The sequence below is a fragment of the Apaloderma vittatum genome, unplaced genomic scaffold (genome assembly GCF_000703405.1).
Source record: "Apaloderma vittatum isolate BGI_N311 unplaced genomic scaffold, ASM70340v1 scaffold6862, whole genome shotgun sequence".
NCBI lineage: Eukaryota > Metazoa > Chordata > Aves > Trogoniformes > Trogonidae > Apaloderma > Apaloderma vittatum.
Window position 1 is genome coordinate 66,068 of NW_009702845.1, and position 21,588 is coordinate 87,655.

At 43.0% G+C, this 21,588-nt stretch overlaps 1 protein-coding gene across 1 annotated transcript in view; it reads left to right on the forward strand.

Annotated features, from left to right (window-relative positions):
* LOC104270102 (BDNF/NT-3 growth factors receptor) overlaps positions 1 to 21,588 on the forward strand; it is a 95,053-nt gene that overhangs the window by 42,504 nt on the left and 30,961 nt on the right. Inside the window, exons 3-5 of the mRNA XM_009864363.1 lie at positions 2,839 to 2,969; positions 9,717 to 9,889; positions 13,166 to 13,400. Of these exons, the coding sequence (XP_009862665.1) occupies positions 2,839 to 2,969; positions 9,717 to 9,889; positions 13,166 to 13,400 (539 nt within the window). The remainder of the gene's footprint in view (positions 1 to 2,838; positions 2,970 to 9,716; positions 9,890 to 13,165; positions 13,401 to 21,588) is intronic.

Genomic DNA, 21,588 nt, shown 5'->3' on the forward strand with positions numbered 1-21,588 from the left:
CTGAAGGCGGTGTCATTATGGCTGAGGCCCTGACTGTGCTAAACAGATTTTTTCCTTAGCTCATATTTCCGTCACATCATATGTGTTTGATTTACTTACATTGTTCTTGTATTTAATCTCTGCCCATTTAGTCACATTTACTGTCATTTTTTATTTGTTCAGTAAGTTGGTGCAGCTCAGAAAGGTAACAGGGATGGATGGAGAGTGACAAGTTGCAAATATATTCTGTACAGATTTCTTCTGCATCTTGCTGTGTCTTTATTTTGACAATTTGGTTTATGGGATGGGTTGTTTATTCGAATGCTTGGTTTATATAAGGACATTTAGCAGCAGCTGTAAGTGTACTACAGAGAACTATTTGATATGTTTCTTATTTATTTTTACTCTATTGTTTGTGAAATCCTCCACGAACTTCACAAAAAAACTTTGTACTGCTGGGGCCAACACTGGGGGGTGTGCTGGGTTCAAAAGGGAGAGGACCCACACAAAACTGAGAAAGTCAGCTGTGTTCATCACCAGGTCTTTGGCAGCTGTAGAGAGAGCCAAGCGAAAAAATGTGTCTGCTGAACTTTCGCTGCTGACGCCAGTAGAACGGGATCTCAGCCTACTCTCTCCCTTTAAGTTTCGTGGACATTTTAAGATGATGACACCAGTAACATGGAGCTGAACTTCTCTCTCTGGAGAGGGAAGAGAGGCACCCTCCTGGCAATACTGGTCAAGCAGAGGGCAAGAGAAGAATCCTGCAAGTGCCAGGTTTGAGTGGCAAGTTCGACAGGAGGAAGGGAGAAGTACTCATCAATAAACGAGTAAGCATTTTTTAAAGCACCGGTCACAAGGTGTGTCATGCTTCCATGCTCAGGCAGGCACCGGGGCAGCAGTCCTCCCCACGTGTCTGCCTTGTGACTGCTATTAACAGAGGCAAGGAGTGTCAGTTAACTTGCATCCGTGGGGTAGAAAATGTGTTTGGGGTTGGACCTGTCTTGTGCTGACTGCATTTTGTGCTTTGCTTGAAAAGCTAGTGCTCAGGAGGAAATAAAAATAAAAAACAGATTCATACTGACTGCATGGAAGCTGCGTGGCCACATAAAGCATACCCATATAAATGCACCACCACAATAAAACTTAATCTTACGCCAGATCAGAGTTGGACAAGAATGAAAAACGCTGATACCTTGCAGTATCATTTCATGTGTACTCAGCTATTAATGAGACATGTGCCTTTCACCGGGAGACCTGGCATCAGAGGAGGGAGTGGCAATGCCCCTCCTGCAGCCAACAGCTCTGAGGACAGGAGCAAGCCTAGGTGGGTGTGGGGTGGCATGGAGAGAAGCTGGCTCTCCCTCACTTCATTGCCAGGGCATGGTGGGCCTGCTTGCATGCTGGCCCAGGGGTTTCTGACAGGTGCCAGCCAGGTCTGGTTGAGGTTCTCTCCTCGGGTGCGCTGCCCACCTGACAGATTCACGATGGAGGTGCATGGGGACGTCTCTTGCTCTTCTGCCTTGCTCCAGCACCAGCCTGCACTCACATGTATGCATTTATATGCAGTGCACGTGGGTTATATCACTGTAGGTTTAGGGCACTGGGATACACATATTTTTCTCTCGTAGACTGTGAGCCCTTTCTCCAAATGGTTGTGACAGTAATGGGGACAGGCTGTGCCATTTCTCCCCACTGCTATTACCAGCAGCTCTCCATTTTCCTTTTTTTGATAATGGAGGCAGGGTGGTTTCTGCATGAGTGGTCGTCCAGTCTGGAACAGCCATGTGGCCAAGCATGGACACAGGAGTTGGTCAGTATCTGAATGTAACTCAAATCACTGGCAGAGTTCATTCCTGGTCCCTGCAGTTAAGCAGCTGAGGTGTGATTCATGGCTGTGCCCCACTATTTACTTCACTGTGATTAGGATTTAAGTTGCAAATAGATTATACCTGGCAGGGCTAAAATTCAGTGTTTGTAAAAGCAGCAGGTTTAGTTCATCAGCAGATGCTGGCTGTTTTGCACAGTTTTGGCAACACAACCCTGTTGAGCTGGCCAGTTAGGCTGCCCTCACAGCTGCTTCATTTAGCTTGAACATTACAAATTGGTAATGTATTCTACAAAATTTCATATAGTCTTTTAAATATTAAATCTTTTAATGGAAGCTTGTGCTGAAAGGAAAATATAAAATGAAGTGAACAAAAATGCTCAAAGACTTTAATGTCTGAATCCATTCTGAGCAGCAGTTCAACTAGGGCTCTGTCCACTATGCTGACTAAAACTTTTGTCCATCTTTTATTTCTTTTACTTCAGAGCAGTACTGTAAATCACATTTGTGAGAATGGCATTTCTATCTCATTGTAGTGGTATTATTGAACAAGTGGTAAGAGAACCATAGAATAAGTTGGATTTAGCTGAAACAGGGCACATTTTGTTTTCTTGGATTAGGTTGATTTTAAAACTTTCTGACTTTGGATGAGAGAGCTCAGCTATTGTTAGAAGTACAAAAATAGAAGTGGTGTGAGAAAGGTTTGGGTTGGTTTGTGATTCATTGTCTTAATGCTCTAAAAGAAGCAGCATTAGCTGTTACGTGTGCTCTACAGCAGTCGTCCTAACACAGTGGTAATTCTTAATTCCGTGTCTTGTTATCCAGCAAATGCACTACTCTCCAAATATGAATATATTTACTTGGGGTTTTTTTGGACAAAACACTAATGAATGACACATAGGCACTTTGATTCTATCCATAACATGCATCCTTCTCTACAGGCAACCCTGACTCCGTATCACTGTCAGCATGGACCCTGTCCCACCCTGGTCTTGCAGCTCACTTCTGATCTCTGTTTTGTGTTCTCTTCACAGTTGTGCAGCACATCAAGCGCCACAATATTGTTCTCAAAAGAGAACTGGGCGAAGGAGCCTTTGGGAAAGTCTTTCTGGCGGAATGCTACAACCTCTGTCCCGAGCAGGACAAGATCTTAGTGGCAGTGAAGGTAAAAGAAAGTAGGAATTACATTTTTAATTCGTGTTTGCGACTAATGCTATTTATTTGTAAATGATCACGTTTGCCTATTCCGTAGCCCAGTGTAGCTGCTCTATGTGGAAGGGTTCACCAGGCTAATGGCTAATGGAGTATTAAGAGAATGCAATATTTGATCTTGCTCTCGATTACAAAATGAGAGCTGAGTTTCATAAGGAAAAGGGGAGAAACAGTCTGTGTCACAAAGGGGCAAAATCTTTTATGATCTAACTAAAATATAATTAGTGAAAAATAATGTCTAAGTCATTAAAAATATATGTGACATATATATGTGTCTAAAAAAATAATCTATTACTAGCTAAGTGAATAGGTTATGTGTGTAATTGCTAATCAGAGAAGGTGTTTCTTTTTCAGACTTGTGCCATTCCTTTAGTCAGCCACTGAAATGATCTGTGGGTAATTGTCATTAATATAGCTGCCAGGAGTGTTTTAACAAACTTTGTGGATAATATTGTCATGTGCTGTTAAACACTGGCTGTATGGAAATCCAGAAGTTATGATGTGTCAGACCTGGAGGAGAGATTCTTAGTTATACAGCTCCAGCCAACTCTCCCAAAGTACAGTCCAGAGGAGGAGGAATCTGCATAAGAACAGCAATACCTTGGAATTTCAAGTGTAAGAATAGTTCTCACATTTCTAGAAGGAAAAAAGGGAGATTTGTTTGGCCACAGACTATGTGGTACATTGGGAATCTAGCAATGAGTAAGAGGGTTTCCAGCCGATCTCAGAGCTTGGACCATACCTGCTTCACAATAACAAGCCTTCCCCCAAAGTGGAAGGACCGAGATTGGTTGTTGACTTCAGCTGTGAATGTATGCTAGAAAACAGTATTGGTGAAACTATGCTCTGAGAGTTTGCAAAGTCTGCTTGGCAGCAATCTCTTATCTGTACTGTTCTGCCAAAAGCTGAACAAGGTGTTCAGCATTTGAGGTAAATAATTAAATGCAGAGAGAATACACATCTAGAATTCAGGCTCTGCCTAGGGATCAGAAAATAATTTTGCCTGATCAGACACAGTTACAACCGTATGTGCATTTTGAAGCAAATCATGCAATAAAGGAAATCAAGTAGATCATTGTTTTGAATTTGAACTCAAGAAACAGTTGTAGATCTGCCAGTGAGAGAAAATGAAAGGACCATGGGCTTGTAGAGTGCTTTCTTGCTCCATAAAAAATAACATTTTGAGGGGGTTTGCCAAGATAACAAGCTTTTTGGTACTTGGAAGTTCTTCAGTCACATTGACTGGTGAGAAAAAATTAAGCCCTGAAGGGTTATATCATAGACAGGAGAAAGCAAGATACAAGGGGTGACAAAACTAGATCTGAATGAATTTTCTATTGTATTTTGATGAAGGTAGAGTGGAAATTGCCTTTCCTCTATCACTTCTGGGAACTGCTTGATAGCAAAATAAAAGTATTTCCATTCACTTGGTCCCTTTGAAAGCCCTGACCAAATGGAGCCTAGCACTTCTGCTGTTAAATGCTGCACCGTGCTCGCTCTCTGCTGCTCTTTCTCAGTGTAATTCACAAGGAAGAACATTCAGCCTTTAAAGGGAGAGATGTCTCCATGGATTTAGATGACAAATCTGTCAGTTTTCTGAACCAGTTGTCATACTATGGGGTTTTTTTTAACCAAATCGACCCTTTGTAGTGTTCTTAATAAGGATCTTGCAGACAGCTATGGGAAGAATTGTCTCTAGGGACAGGTTATGCCCATTTTATGTTGCTCACATTGACTCTTGAAGGTGTGACTCTGGCTGCTGTCAAAGAGTGATTTTTTTTGGCAAACTGTGCCATCAGATTGATCCTCCTATAACTGAGGGGTTGCCTGGTGCTTCTTTCTTTCACCATGGTACCAACCATGGCTCACTGGCATCCTCTAGTCACAGTGGATGTTGAGGGATGGGACCTCACCAGTGTACAGAGAGCTAGCCAAAGGACTGTGTCTGGACATCCCACTGGGCACAGGGTTTGTCAGTGAAAATGAATGATTATATTTTGGTTTTCGGTCTTTGATGAGCAGACCTGGATGCCAGCAGTTGACAGCAGCTCCTCCCATCACACAGCAAGGGCTTTAGAGAGCTTCCCCTGATGTGCAAAACCACAGCACACCTGTCTCAATGACATAGATTTGGTGATGTATGGGGTTTACCTGGCCAGATTTCAGTGGTGGGGAGGCTGTAGGGGTGGCTCCTGCAAGAAGCTGCTAGAAGCTTCCCCTGAGTCTGACAGAGCCAATGCCAGCCGGCTCCAAAGATGGACCCACCGCTGGCCAAGGCTGAGCCTGTCAGTAAAATGATGGAGAGGAACGCCTCTGTGAAAAGACATTTAAGAAACAGAGAAAAAGAACTGTGCCACAACAGCTGACAGAGAGACAGAGCAGTGAGAATATGTGAAGACACCAAGGTCAGTGAAGAAGGAGGGGGGAGGATGTGCTCCAGGCGCCAGACCAGAGAGTCCCCCGGGTCAAGGTGAAGACCACAGTGAGGCAGGCTGTCCGTCTGCAGAGATGCCCACCTGTGGCCCATGGAGGACCCCGTGCTGGAGCTGGTGGATGCCTGAAGGAAGTTGTGACCCCGTGGGAAGCCCGCGCTGGAGCAGGTTGCTGCCAGGACCTGTAGCCTGTGGAGAGAGAGGAGCCCATGCTGGAGCAGGTTTGTTAGCAGGACTTGTGACCCCATGGGGGACTTGCACTGGAGCAATCTGCTCCTGAAGGACTGCACCCCATGGAAAGGACTCACTTTGGGGCAGTTTGTCAAGGACTGTCTCTCGTGGGAAGGACTCATAGTGGATAAAGTTTGTGAGCAATGGTCCCCCATGAGAGGGACCCAACGCTGGAGCAGGGGAAGACTGAGGAGTCCTCCCTAGAGGAAGAAGGAGCAGCAGAGACAACATGTGATGAACTGACGACTACCCCCATTCACCATGCCCCTGCATGGGTCAGGGGGAGGAGGTGGATAAAATGGGAGAAATGTTAAGCCCAGGAAGAAGGGAGGGGTGGGGGGAAGGTGTTTTTATTTCTCATTTCTCTAGTTTGATTGTTAATAAACTTAATTAATTTCCCCAAAATCCCCTGTTCTGCCCAGGATGGTAGGTGCAGGGGATCTCCCTGTCCTTATCTCAGCCATGGGCCCTTCGTTATATTTTCTCCCCCATATAGCTGAGAAAGGGTAAGTGATAGAGCTGCTGTGTGGGCACCTGGCTTCTGACCAGGGTCAAACCACTGCAGGTGAGCAAAATGGTAATACATAGTTGGTAAGGAGTTACCAAGGCAATGCCAGGAGGATTTTGGCATCAAAGAGGCACATACTCACCTGCACTGAGTGGATCAGGATGGCTGCTGGTCCCTGCTGGCTGCCTGTGCTTACCGGCTGCTGGGCAGCTATGCAATTCATGCCTGGCCCCGGGCATCACTCCATCTGAATCAACACTCACCCTTCTCTGTTTTGGCAGATCGGTATCCGAAATGCTGACATTGCTGCAGCAAATTATTTAGGAGCTCCTTGCAGGCTGTTCTGCCACGTCAGTTGTTCAGACCTGAATTGGTCCTGTCCTTTCATAGGGTTGAATCCCTAGGTGTAGTCCTGCACAAGTTTAACCTGGCTGGAGCTAGAGAGCACAGGTGAGCAGCTGCCTCTGTCTCTCCTGCAGTGTTGGAGGGGGACTCACTCTCTGCTGCCCCAGAGTTGTCCTCAGCTGTGTGCGTAAGGTGAAGAGCATTTCCACAGCACCTGCAGAGGAAAGCCAGAGTCTTTGAGTCTTCAGTCTAGAGAAGGGTCAAAAGCACCCCTCCATTTATATGAGGAAATGTACCACTCAGCTCTTGTAGGGTAGTGGTGAGGAGTAGTAAGGATTTTGTAGGGGAAGGCTGAAACAATATAAAGGACAGCTGTCACGGGAGTTTCATTACCAAGCCATCCTGATGTTGGTGAGAGCCACTTGCCCCTGCTCTTGCTCTGACTTGTCCATGAGTGCAGTTCTGTAGTCTCACAGTGGGCTAAGGAGCTAGCAGTTTGCACTCACTGCCGAGCACAGGTCTACAGACACCAGATGGTATGTGGATACCTGGACAAGGACTCTGTGAAAGAGAATAACCATGGGCTGGCAGTCCGACTGTCACAAGGATGGACTCGGAGCTCCTGTAACAGACAGGAGGTCCCTCTGTTGCTCAAGGGAGCATGTCCCTCCTCCTTAGGTGCTGGCATGGGAGGTTGGAAAGTATTGTGGTTGTGTCTCAGTTTCTTACTCAGGAAAAACTCCTATTGACTGGCAACAGTGCTTTGTGTGCAGAGCTTTGACGTACTTGTCAGTATTGATAATAATAATGAATATGTCTTTTTCTGTCTTTGTGCTGCCACAGTTTTATTTTGGTTTTATTTTTTCTCTTGCAGTGAGAACAAGCTAAATGCATTAGTCAATGTCATTTCTGTGTAAATTCTACATGCTTATTAATTTTTTCGCTTTCCAGTCCCCTCCTTGCCTGACTGTGTCAGCTATCTCTCACGCATTGTGCCTATTCTGTGTGCTGCATGAAATAATGAAAAGCAGGGTTTGCAATGGTGGGTGAAAGAAATTCAAGTTGCCACTTGGTAGTAGAAACCCTGCCTGAGTTTTAGCTGGGTTTTAGACCTTTCTGCATTTTGCTGTTTGACAGAAACTGCATAATTGCCATGGAAACTGCTCTGTCATATGATAATTTTGCTGTTTCTGTGAGATAAAAAGCATCTTCTGAAATACACAATATGCCATCCTCACAGGGAAGAGCTGTCAGCACTTTTACTGTCTTTCCAGGGAGGGAGCCTGCTGGAAAAAGTACTAGCCTATGCTTCTCCCTGACACTTTTTTCCAGGTTGCTATTATTTTAAAATATTTTTTGTATTAATAGTTTCTTCTAATTCTGTTGTTGGGAAGAACTACAGTCCAATTGCTTTGTACTTGAAACCACCAGAGGAAACTCAAGTGACAACAGAATTGTTCCCAGTGATTTCATTACATAGCTCAGATTGGGCTGTGGATTGATGCCTGCAGCATGTCAAAGCATCATCCCAGAGCCCAGAAGCATTGGAAGACATTTCAGTTTCAGCCCTTGCTTGGTTAAGATGTGATTGTGTGGGGACTATGGTGAGGAGCCAATCTGATATCCACCTTAGACAGTACAGCTGTGTGTTCTAATGTGTCAGAGCTTGTGAATCTCTGATGATGCAGTATCGTTGCATCATTATTATTAAAACTCATGGTAGAGGGGTTCTGGGCCTGAAGACACAGGAGATTCATAAGTGGGTCCCTCAGGAAAGGGACGTCTGTGACATGAGTGATTTCTGTTGCCTCTGGGATACATAGAGCCGGACATCTGGAGGGAAAAGGTCTTGAACTTGGTAGTTTGCTATCCAGTCTGCCCTGCTCCTTATCCCCCCATCCAAACCTTATTATGGTATCTGTTAATTTTTCAAGACCTGTGGTTGCAGGTTCACAAGTGTCTTGTCTCACAGTCAACTTTTAGTCCTGTTTTCACTCATACATATGTATAATACTAGAAAAGTCGACAGAATTATCTCTCTTAAAGAAAAAGCTTGAACAAATGATGACTACTGCGGCTAAAAACTGAGTTTATTGACAGAATGATTGCACAGTATCAACTTGTTCTGTGTCGGTTCAGATGAGTGTGATTGGCACCAGGCTCAGTATATGAATACAGGGTATAAAATAGAGTGACTAGATGTCCAGGAAAAAGCATCTTTGGTTAAAATAATGCCACTGCTTTTGTGCCTCATCTTCCTTTGTACTCAGTCTAGATGTGGTAAAATCTGGAGGTAAAGAGCCCAGATGTCAGTTTCTGTGAATAAAAATTTGCAAACATCATGCCCTCTTTCTCTTATGGTTTCTTGGTGTTGTTGTTGTTACTGTACAGTGCAACCACTGTACCTTTTGAAGGTATAGCCTAGCAGTGCTCTATTGTGAATTATAATTATTCCTCATTTAATTAGTATTAAAATTTTCTTTGTTTTGGTGCATGAAAGTGTTTCCTTGGTCAGGAAGTGTAGTTCCTAAGAAGAGATCTGAAACTGTCTATGTGTGACAGTTAAAATAGCATTATTTAATGAAATGACATTCAAGCCTATTTGATAGAAAGTTGATATATTTCTTTCAAAATGAAAATATGTAACAAGTCATGTAAGTACTCATGTACCTTGTGTGTAGCACACCACAGGGGCCAAAATCAGCAACAGCAACATTAGTAATACGTAAAGAATGCATCTATGTTCCCACTAAGTATTTTGAGCAAGAAGAGTTTTATTTTAAAGAACTTAAAATAAAGGTAGATACCAACAGGATGCTAGGGTTTGCCTGAATTAAATGCTAAGGATATGAACCAGCTATGTACTAGTGTTTTTTTTGGATAAGATCAGATTATTTGTTCTGTGTTTGGAAAACACTTGGCGCAGCAAGATCATGAGTATTCCTAGATCCTTTTACAAGAAAAATCATTGTTTGGGATGACGTGTGGCAGGAGGATAAAAATTGTGCTCCTATTATTTAATTGCATTTAAACATCACATCTGCCTTTCTAAAAGAGTTATTAAGAAAGTACTTCATCCTTTATGCATTAGAGAGTCCTTATCTTTTCCTTACCATGCCATCCCACATGTTCATTACCTTCTGTGAACATCTGCCTTTCCTTACATTTTCATTTTCTCTGCCAGACGCTGAAGGATGCCAGCGACAATGCCCGCAAAGACTTCCACCGTGAGGCAGAGCTGCTAACTAACCTGCAACATGAACACATCGTCAAGTTCTACGGTGTCTGTGTTGAGGGTGATCCACTCATCATGGTCTTTGAGTATATGAAGCACGGAGATCTTAACAAATTCCTCAGGTAAATCCACGAACGCATATTGTGCTTCTGAGCTGGAAGCGGCTGGAGAAGGTAGGTGTTACCAGTACTGAATGTCACGTTAACTACCACCGCCGGAAAATGCCGACTCCTGGGAGTGCAAATCTGTGCAACTCTCGTCTTCTGTACTGTGATGTGGGGCTCATTGTTTCCTTCCCTATTTGGAAATGCCATTAGGTCAAGCCTTATGCTTTGTGCGAAAGGAATGGGAACCAAAGAAATATTGTTTCCAATGTATTTCACTGTGTTCTGAAATGTTTGGTTATAAATCTCACAGCAAGAATCATTTTCTTGCAGGGTTTCTGGTAGCACTTGGGAAGATCCCACTCAACACCTATCACTATCTGTGGGCGTCTAAGAGCTTTTGAAATCTAACCCCTTTTTTCTTCCCTCCTCTCAGTGTTTCTGAAGCAAGAAAACTATGAGCCATGGAAGCTTCAGTGCAATGGAAAATGCTGCATCTTGGGGTCTGGATTAAGGCTTTTTTTCAAAAAAGTGTTCAGGAACATGCATTGGAAATTGAAATTTGGCAGCAAAGCAGTCATAAATAAACAGATGATACTTAAGGTTCACAATAATATGTAACTCATTACTCAGGAAGTTATCAACAGTAGCCCTGTGTATGTACCATTTCCACTAGCCTGCACTAGTTGACATAAAAATAAGCAGTTAAGAGACTGCTTTTGCTTCTGTATAAAAAAAAAATTTGCATAAGGGACTGTTCTTTCAAGGTCTTCTATGTAATTTTCATCAAAGGATATCACAAAGGCATTTCAATGTACTGAGATTGCTTCTGCCAAAGATAACTAGGGTTACCACTGTTTTGGAAAAATATATTTGATAAAGCAGTAAAAAAGTCAAAACTGATGTCACTTTAAATGGATTCAGATTTTCTGACTGAAATGACTCATGACTGCTAGTGTTGCCATTTATGCATTTTGATAGCCTATGTGAAATGAGCACATGACATCAACTAGCATCCTCCCTTACTGGAAGGGCTGCCAGGTTTGGCAGGGAAATTGGGGCCTGAACTGGGGATGCAGAGCAAACACTACTACTTTTCCCAGTCTGTCTCTCTGGCAGAGGATTTAAGTATATTGTTAGAGCCATGTTGGGGCATTTACATTTACCTTCTTGGACCTCTGCTGTGGCTCAGAAGAGAGCTGCAGTTTCCTAAGATGGCACTCCAGAATTTTTTTAGAGCGTTGAACTTCCACTAGAAGAAGGCAGATTTGCAGCTGATAAGAAATAATTTCTTATTTCATAAGAAGTACATAATCTTTGATTCTTTTTGATTGGCCTTTACTTACCTCGTAACTCTAGATTTTGAGCTATTGTGCAGAAAGGTAGTTTAGCAGACGGTGTATTTTCTACTTTAAGTCTTCTGTTTTTTTTTTTTTAACTATCAATCAGCCCTCGTCTTTAGAACATAAAATGATTATGCTGGGACAAGCTGTTAAACCTAAGCTCCAGTTTGTCGTTCCTCTCACATTTGCTGCAGGTTGTGCTGCGGCTGAGGTTAGTCCTTGAGTGGGCTGTTGGAGCCTGTATTTCTTACCCTGCAGCGCCACCAAAGGCTGTCGGGGAAATACGAATCCGAAATTTAACCCAGATGAGCCTTGCTGTCTGCGTGGAGCCAAAGGCTGTTTCAGACCTTTCCTAGCCTCAAAGTCACGCCCACTTTGTGCTTCTTCTGGATAGTGGCGGCTGATGTGGATCCAGCGAAATCTCTGCCGATGTTCCTGGCTGTTGCGGACACTGAGGACCACCTCATTTACAGCCAACACCAAAAGAACTAGCTAAGTGGATGGAATGCTAGGAATAATCTGCAAGTTTCATTAGATACAGACTGTGTCCTCAAAGAAGCTAGCAGAAAATGAGAAGCTTTTTAATTTAGCAACTCAGAGCTTCATGTCTGACGGCAGTCATAACAAAAAATCCATGCACTGGAAAGGTACAGCACTTTTCAAGAGGAATTTTCCTGTGAGTCTTGGTGGAGATCTCATATTCTCCTGTTTATTCTGATGGCAGTCATAAAAAAAATCTATGCACTGGAAAGGTACAGTGCTTTTCAAGAGGAATTTTCCTGTGAGTCTTGGTGAAGCTTCCATATTCACCCGTTTATTCCCTCCCCAACCCCAACCAGCTGAAAGGCTGCCAGAATGTATTTGGTGGCACAGAGCTTCCTTGCCTGGTACTAGGTGCAGTCCCAGCAATGCTACACAACCTCCTTCATTTCTTTCTCACATCTGTCACTTTGCTCATGAAGTTCTTCCCTTGAGGCAATTTTAATATCATATTTCTGATAGGTAGTGTCAGGTTTGATCTCACAGATTTTGATTAATTTGCAACTCTTTTCCAAATTCCTGTGGCCTTCCCCTGGGAGCAAATTAAGGCCTCATCTCTGTTGATCAGCAAGGTGATTCTCTGAAGCTCTTCTTGTAGGAAGGTAGTACTTTTGTGAGAAAATAAAACGAGTTCTAGAGCACTTGCCAAAAATAAAGTTGAGGAGAGAAGAGGAGAGGTGGTCTCTTAGAAAGACTAGTCTGCAGGAATGGAATAAAAAAGGCTTCTGAAAACGCAGACTGAAGTAATGGATGGAAAGGGATGTTCAGAATATTATAAGGTGTGTCAAATTAGGCATTACTGCCAGATGACCGCATTAATTGGATATGGATTAGCTAGTAATGTTTACTATAAAATATGGTGTGTAGGAATATTTATATCTGTATTTCCAAGGCACTAGGATGTTACACAGGTATACCAGAACTAACATAGTTAAGGCAGGTGAAGCTCATGTATTTCACTACTTTGCTGGGCTTTCCAAATGCAAAACGGCTATGCTTCTGCTGGAATATATAGAAGTTTCTCATTTATCAGTTGATTATTGCATCATAAAGTCTTGAAAAACTTGTATTTCTGAAGCTGTTCTGCTGTTCCAAATAGTATGTGTTTTGTGTCCTCTTCCTGTTGTCAAGAATTCCCATTTCCAGAAAAGACTGCTGCAACAGAACAGGAGAAAGGTGGTGGTTTCAGACAGGGGTGTGGTATTCTGAACGCATGTGCCTTGTTTCCATGAGTACTACATCATCTATATTGTAATGCTCTTCACACACCTATCTTTCACACAGTGAAGTAAAACAGGAAATGAAAAAAGCCAAGATGTAGTTTTATCCCTATTTCACTAACGAAACAATGCCTTTTCCCTCTCCACCTTACAAGTGGTTAGTCACTTAATCAGCTTGTATTTTGGTGCAGGGCACATGGGCCAGATGCAGTACTGATGGCAGAAGGCAACCGTCCTGCTGAGCTGACCCAGTCCCAGATGCTTCACATTGCCCAGCAGATTGCAGCTGGCATGGTTTACCTGGCATCACAGCACTTCGTGCATCGGGATCTTGCTACCCGGAATTGTCTGGTTGGTGAGAACCTACTGGTGAAGATTGGGGATTTTGGGATGTCCAGAGATGTGTACAGCACAGACTACTATAGGGTAAGTGAGCTGCTGTAACTGGTAATAACCTAGGTCTCGTTCAGTCTTCTTACCACATTGATGTGAGTGATTCTGCTTTTACACTACACCATCTGTCTGTAAGGTAATTTAGAGGCTGGCATATGAGCAACTTGGTTTTGAGTTATAAGATTTTGATATATTTGGAGAGGGTTAATCAGAATGTCATGTCCTGTTTTTCATATATGTTGGCTTTCTAATAATAAATCACAGAAAGTTATTTTCCTATGGGCAGAAATGTTGCATGTTTGTTCGACTTTACTGAAGAAGCAGCAGCAGATAAAAAGGAAGATTGGGTAATCGAGTCTGGCTCAATATTTTGAAGTTATTAAAATATGCTCTTATATATTGCTAAGACAAATTAAAGTTGTAACTTCCTGATATTGCATAATGTTTCAGTTTACTAAAGTAGGTGTAAGTACTGGACGGCAGCACTGGACGGTGGCACTTTACTCAGGAAGAGACTAGGGGAGAAATTGTTATATATTCAGCACCTGAAAGGCTGTCAGTAAGTTTATCCTGCACTAAGCCGGGTCTTTAGTCCTACTGCTTATGGTTGAAGAGTTGTTCTGTGGTGGCTAAGGGTAGCCCATCACACATGTTCATTCTGGTTCAGGCCATTTACCCTGAGCTTGACTGGAGTAAAATGATCTCTGAAGTTTGCCAGGGGCTGCTAGGATCATTAGAATAACCAGGACTTTGTACATTAATTACTGTTGTTGATGTTGTCTTTGCACTATATGGCAAGTCACATAGTTGATAGCATTTGCTGTCTGCTGCTGTCTGTAATTGCATGACTGGAGCTGAAGCTATAAGGTGTTTGTGGCTTGGGCAACACAATCCATGGTTTATAAACCCTAGAGTTTAGAGTTTATCTTGTAAGATAAGACACTCAGCATCTTTAAGCACATTTTCTGTATCTGTCTCTTATGTGACTTTTAGCCAGTGAATTCCTTAGCCACCTAATTTGGGCTGCAGTGTCCATAGAGTGTCACCTCAGTGTGAGTGTTTGTGCGATGCCTAGACAGAGGTTGTCTCTAATTCTAGCTAAGACTGGGCAGTGCAAAGGGAGCTACACACAAGAATTATTGTTGAGTGTTGTTTCACTTAAGAGCAGAGAAGTAATAGTCTCCTCTGTTGTTTGTCTTTTCTTTCAAAAGGCAAGCCTAGTATTTAGTAAACGTATAAGCCAGGTTCCTCTTCTGTTTCATTGTTTTGGAAACTTGGCACTTAAAGCTATTTGGTTGATATAAAACAAGCATGACTGCAGTTCAGAACTTGGAAAAATATAGAGAATGATAATCGCTGCCTCTGTTTGTGTTTGCGAGGACACCAGTAAGTACCAAAGGCCAGGGTTTCTTGATTTTGCATCTGAAGTATGAGCAATACTGCGTTGTTGAGACTGGACATGCATCTCTGTTCTGTACTTCAGTGAGACTAGATTTGTTTACCATGTTCGTCATTACACTTAGGAGAGATTGTCCATGCTTAACAGTGATTGTTTGCAAAGGCCTTGATAGTCAGAGGCAGCATTTTTGAACAATAAGTGCTCTACTTATTTTTGAAAAAAAATTAACAACTGCCTACTGCAGAAACTACTACCTGCAAAAGGGTTGGAAGCTAAATAGTTGTATGGATGTCCTGGGGATGGCTGAGGCATGGCATAGATATGTGATAATGTACTAACTCTGGCACTATCTTACCTGCTCATGTACCTCTGGGCTTAATCACAGAATCATAGAATGCACTGAGTTGGAAGGGACCTTTAAAGGTCATATAGTCCAACTGCCCTGCAGTGAGCAGGGACATCTTTAACTACATCAGGTTGCTCATAGTCCTATCAATCTTGACCTTCAATGCCTCCCGTGATGGGACCTCTACCACCTTTCTGAGCAACCTGTTCTATTATTTCACTATACATCTTTGTAATGTCTAACCTAAATCTACCCTGCTCTAGTTTAAAACCGTTGCCCTTCATCCTATCGCTACACATTCTTGTAAACAATCTCTCCCCATCTTTCCTGTAGGCCCCCTTTAGGTACTGGAAGGCCATTACAAGATCTCCCCAGAGCCCTCTCTTCTTCAGGCTGCAAAACCCCAACTCTGTCAGCCTGTCCTCTTAGGACAGGTGCTCCAGCCCTTTGATAATTTCTGTGGCCCTCCTCTTATCTCACTCCAAGAAGTCTATATCCTTCCCGTGGAGGGCTCCAGAGCTGGACACAGCACTCCCAATGAGGTCTCACCAGAGCAGAGTAGAATAGAGAGGCTGAATGAATCACCTCTTTCAATCTGCTGGCCATTTTTCTTTTAATGGAGCCCAGGATGCAATTGGCCTTCTAGGTTGTGAGCATTGTTGGCTCATGTCCAGTTTTTCGTCTACCAATACCGCCAAGTCCTTTACTGTGGGGCTGCTCTCTATCACATCATCTCCCAGCTTGTATTGATAATGTAGGTTGCCCTGACCCAAGTGCAAGATCTTGCACTTGGCCTTGTTGAACCCCATGAGGTTCACATGGGCCCACTTCTCCAGCTTGTCCAGATTACTCTGAACAATGTCGCATCCTTCTGGCATGTTGACCACATTACTCAGCTTGGCGTTATCTGCCAACTTGCTGAGGGTGCACTCGTTCCCAGTGTCTGTATCATTGTCAAAGATAGTAAACAGCATTTGTCCCAGTACAGACCTCTGAGGGGTGCCACTTGTCACCTGTCTCCATCTGGACATCAAGCCATTGACCACTACCTGCTGACTGTGACCATCCAGCCAGTTCCTTATCCTTCAATCAGTCCACCCATCAAATCTCTGTGTCTCCAACTTAGAGAGAAGGATGTTGTAGGAGACTGTGTCAAAGGCCTTGCAGAAGCCCAGATAGATGACATCCACTGTTTTTCCCTTGTCCACTGACAACCATTCCATTGTAGAAAGCCACTAAGTTGGTCAGGCAGGACTTGGCCTTGGTGAAGCCATGCTGGCTGTCTTGAATCAGCTCCCTGTCCTCCATGTGCCTTAGCAGAGCCTCTAGGAGGATCTGTTCCATCATCTCCTCAGGCGCAGAGGTGAGGCATACTGGTCGGAGGTTCCGAGGGTCCTCCTTTCTAACCTTTTTTAAGATAAATGTAATGTTTCACTTAATCCTTGAGTCTTATGCACGAGCACTGAAGCAAAACTACAGAATGAAGCACAAATTTAGAACAAGACCCATGACACGGAGAAAGCAGTGGTTCACCAAAGGAAATTCTAGGTAACCTGGATGGTCACTGGGTACCACTCTAAGGTCTTCATTCAGGGGGCTCACTGCATTTCTCACAGCCTTCTATACAAAATCTTTCTTTCCTTCTTTTCTCCCTCTTCATCACATTTTTGAGGGAGGGTCTGAGGAGTCCACAGTGTAACAAAGAAGAAAGAGGGAGTAGTGTGAAGAGGGTGTAATCCTGGATGTGACAGAGACAATGAATTAAGTCAGGAAAGGTAAGTATAGAGAGGTGTTAGTAAAAGACAAGTGTGAATGAAGAGAGAAAGAGGTAAACAAGTGTCAGATGGGATGAATGAAGACATGAAGTAGCGTGGCTCTGTCCAAACTGGTGATGTAGGCTTGCGGTGTGATGCATAGGTATGATACTTAAAGTTGGGTAGTCATTTGTTCTGCACAGTGAGAAAAACAAGAAAGACCATTTCACTGGCCCCTCATGTTCCAGCTGGCTTCTAGCTGGTGCAAAGGAGCAACACAGCCACAGCCTACTGTGCCACCCTATTTCACAGTGATGAAAGCTGGAAGTTACTGTTGGGCCTGTGAGGTTTCAGCCTGCCCTGCTTGGGCCATATGTGGGCTGGTCAGAAACTGATTATGAAACAGTGAAGGCTATTGGTGACTTTCTAGACCGTTGCCTGGACAATCGTGTTAATGGAAGACTTAAGTAATTAAATTGTCAGCAATGACACTGGGATGGTAATGACCTACCATACCTAAGTGTTTATAGCAATTTTAGTCTTTTTAACTGCACAGATGTAGACACATACATAGAAGCTGTTCTCCAACCTTGACAGCTTTAACTGATGCTTGTTGGAAGGTTTTACACAGCTCCTAAAAGCTCTTCAAGAAGTGGCTCAGCATTTGTACTTATTAATACATTGGAATCAGTTGTTGGGGATCCTAACTCCCTGTCATAATGTTAGATTTGCCCAAGCTGATTATTTATAGCTTGCTTCTGTAAGATAAGGATGATAACGAGCCCTTGTTGAGTGTTAGATTGTTAATGACATCCTGCATTGAATCAGCTCAGCTGTTAAGACACACTTGAGGGAAGAGGGATAGAGAAATAACCCTTGGGCTGGGAATACATGTGATGTGTGGCCCTGGTTGCACAAGCTTTCCTTTCTCTCCTCTGTTCTTTTTCCCTTTCTTGTTCAGGCAGGAGTCTTGTGGGTGGGGGGAGCCCATTCTGGCATTCAGTGTACTTTTCAATAGTCAGACCAGATGAGCCTGGGGACATGAAGAAACTGCAGTGGCTTTTCTTAACCAGCACTGCTGTCCACCTCAGGCCAAACTAAAACAATTGTCAGGTAATTAGTTTGGTCTGTGTGCCAAACAGCTCACTCTGCTGCACTGCAGTCCTTGTAGCACAGTGGGTCATTTCACAAAGTTATTTACTTGCAGAGTCCAGGTCTTGGGTTCATTAGGGGCTTTTATTTGTTTTGTGGATGTCTGGATTCCCAGCCCCCACAGGTCAGGGTTTCCCATCTTTCCCTCTGATACCTGCATAGTGTGACTCAGCAGCAGCTTTCAGTGGCTTATAGTATTGACACTGAAGCATGCAAATAACTACTTTGCTAATATTTGTTCTTGCACTCAAAGACAGAACATCATGCCCTTTTTTAGGCTTCCAGTTCAAGTTCACAAGTGGTTATTCAGTACTTGGTCTTAAAATACATTTCTGCATTTCTTTATCATAAGCAAAAAGCTTAATTTTTTTTTTTTAAAAAAGTTTGTCTTATCCCAGTACTTGGAAAAACTTAACAGTGATATCCTTTAAATATCCAACCTGGTCAGCCAGCTACAGGCTTGAGCCAGTATTTTGGATGAAACAGTGTTCTCACTGGAGTAAGCAAGAGTTTTGCCATTAACTTCATTAGGACCAGAATTTCACTCTTCCACATTTATGTTTGTCTAGAACAGAACAGAGACTGTGATTTAGATTTATGGAGCACTGTTTTGTAATCCCTATTTTACTATTGTAGAACTTGCCTTTGTGCAATGGCGCAAGGAATTGTGGAGAAAATAAGGACTTATTCCCTCCCCTTGTACAAATCAGAGAAGAATCTGTCATAAGACTGCGGCTATAAGTGAGGTTTCCATCTTCCTTGAGATCCAGCTCATCCTAAAGGGGCAGAGAGGTTCATAAGTCTCAAATCAGTTTCCAGTACTTCTGGCACAGATGGGTCAGAGGAACCCAAGAGGATTTGTTTCAGTATAAAGTCCAGTGACCTGGTTTATCTTGAAAATATTCTGCATATTTTGGACCACGTTTTGCTATTTAAAGAGAGCATAGCATGTAGGGTTGGAAGAAGCAACACAGGTTACTGAATCCACGCCTTCCACTCTTGCAGAAAGCCACACATTAGGTGTAAGAGTTAAGAGGAGCTACAAGAACCTCAGACTTCCTCAAGACACATGTAAAAACACCAACATTCATTAATATTTTAGCCCCTTGTGTATAAGGCACAAAACAGTATAAAAATTGCAGGGAAGAGGAGGAGGTGTCAGGGATATCGACAGTGTCCTAAGGTCCTGAAGAGAAGTTATGTTTGGCAAAAGTTCCTGAGATCTCTTAGGAAGTCAGTCACAGCCAACAAACAGCAGAAGGTAACAGCAATCACCATCAGTTTGTCTCAGTGAGAATTACCTTTTTCAGCTGGCAAACTGTATAATGCTATGAGTGCATAAGCCAGCTGCACCAGCCTGTGGCATTACTGGGGTTTGGTGATGCCCATCAGAGCACATCTGGCTGGCCCTTTCACCTGTCCTCAGTACGTCAGAGCAGTGTGGAAACCAAAACTGACCCAGAGCATACAGCAAGAGGGGAAACAAAAATACAGGCGAACAATGCAAGTCCTGAAGAAAGGCTTTAGTTAAATAAATTAATACAGTGTTGCCTGCAAAACACTGACAGGCTTCTTCTCAGATGTCTCCCAGGTATACCACAAAATTGGATAGCAGCAGTCTTGTGCCTCTGAAGCTTGAATTGCTAACAGCCCCTTCCACCAAATTAGATGTTGCAAATACAAAGGATCCTGCTCCCAGGGCTTTCCCTGAAAAGCTGCTCTACAATCTCACTGTTCTAACGGCTGTAAATTTTCTTTTCCATCAACAACCTGAATTAACTCATGACCAAGGTACACCTAATTGATCACATTATTCTCCTTCCTCCATAGACTTTATATCTCAAGTGTATTTAGAGAACGGGATCCTACCACCTCCTGGACTGATTTGGAGGGTTAAAGAAGGTACAATATCAGGAGAAAAGGTTCTTCATAATTTTTCTTCTCAACATAGTAGCCTTCTCACATGACTTTCAGTGTGCCAAACAGCAGTTTTGATGTTTCTTTCTGGTGCAGATATCACTAGGACTGTGAGCAGTGTTTTCCAAATGAGATTTTGCTGGTTCTTGGATCAGAGGTACTTCCCAGCCTCTAATGAAAACATACTGTGCAGCACATCCTAGAACTGCATAGCCTGTGCCGTTGGCACACAGTCACTGTATTGTCAAACAGTGCCCTGGGCCACTCTCATCTTCCACTCTTGCAAGCGAAGAACATCCCCGTTTTTTGAAGTCCTTGATTTCAATCCGTCAGTGAATGACTTTGCAGTTCATACTGGCACATTTTGTACCTCTAGTGGCTGAGAAAAACTGTTGTCTCTCTTTTATTTCTAGCTTCTTTGGGCACTGCTTTTTTTTTTAAATTAAAATTCAGATCTTGTCTAATTTGTTGGTGAGTAAAGAACTAAAGAAACAGAATCATAGTACCAAAAAGTAAACAGCTTAGGGAGTGAGAAAGGTTTGTAAGGAAGTTTCCTGGATTTTTGTGGCTTTGTTTCTTAGTGTTTTTTTTTCCTGAACACTTCTATTTAATGTTAACATTAAGTGAGCATTCTGGGAAGGGTTGTCTTTTTAAAACATAGAGTTCCCATGCGCTTTCGGTTAAGATGTGAGAAGTTATTACACTTCTTAGCCTCCCAGGAAGACTTCCAGAAAAACTAAGGGTTACACAATTCGTTGTTCCAGGCAATTTTAAAAATACCCAGCCTTCAGACCTTGTCTCTGCATAAAAAGGTCAAAATTGGTTTGAGAAACTGTTTTGACACTTGGGAGTATTATAGACGTCAGCAAACTGTTCCAATTCTGATCTCCATTGTTACTTAGCAAAGCCAGAGCAGCAGTTCGAAGACAGTGAAATGACATTAGTATGAGAGTAGGGAAATGGCAAAGAGCATCTTGCCCACTAGGCAAAGTCCTTCCTTCATGTGTGAGCCTAATATTTTGGAGTGCTATATTTCTGGCAACTGCATAATACACTCTTCTGGTGACTCTCTGTATGAAACATTTGCTAAAAGATAGTGCTAGTAAAATAATCACCAGAGAGTGATCTAGCTTAAGCTATTTCCAGTACCAAATGCCTATTTGCAAAGAGAATTAATGCATGACAGCAAGGGGCTAAAAAAAGAAAAGGCTGGTTTATCATTATTTGAGCTGTAACTAGCCAGGCAAGCACCAAGATACAAATGTTTACAGTGAAGAACAAGTGTCTGTCTATTCTGAAAGGGCAATAGCAGCAAACACCTGCAGGTCTCAGCTGTCACTACAGAGATGAATACCTGTGTGGGGGAGTTTGGAGGAGGCTGCACTAAAGAAAACAAGAAAGAGTTACTGAGAAGTCAAGCAGCTTGTCAAGGCATCCTCGTAGGTGTGTGTATTGAATTGTCACAGTTTGAAGGCACAGTTTGAAGGCTTTTTATTAGCTGCTATTTTTGCATCCATTGCTCAAAAGGAAATTATCTGCTTCCCTACATGGACTTCTCGGCTCTCCTCCTCCGTCAGACTCACTGCATCATGTATAATGCTGGGGAGGACAGAGGGTTCCAGCAGCCCTGGAGGACGTGCAACTGGAAACAGT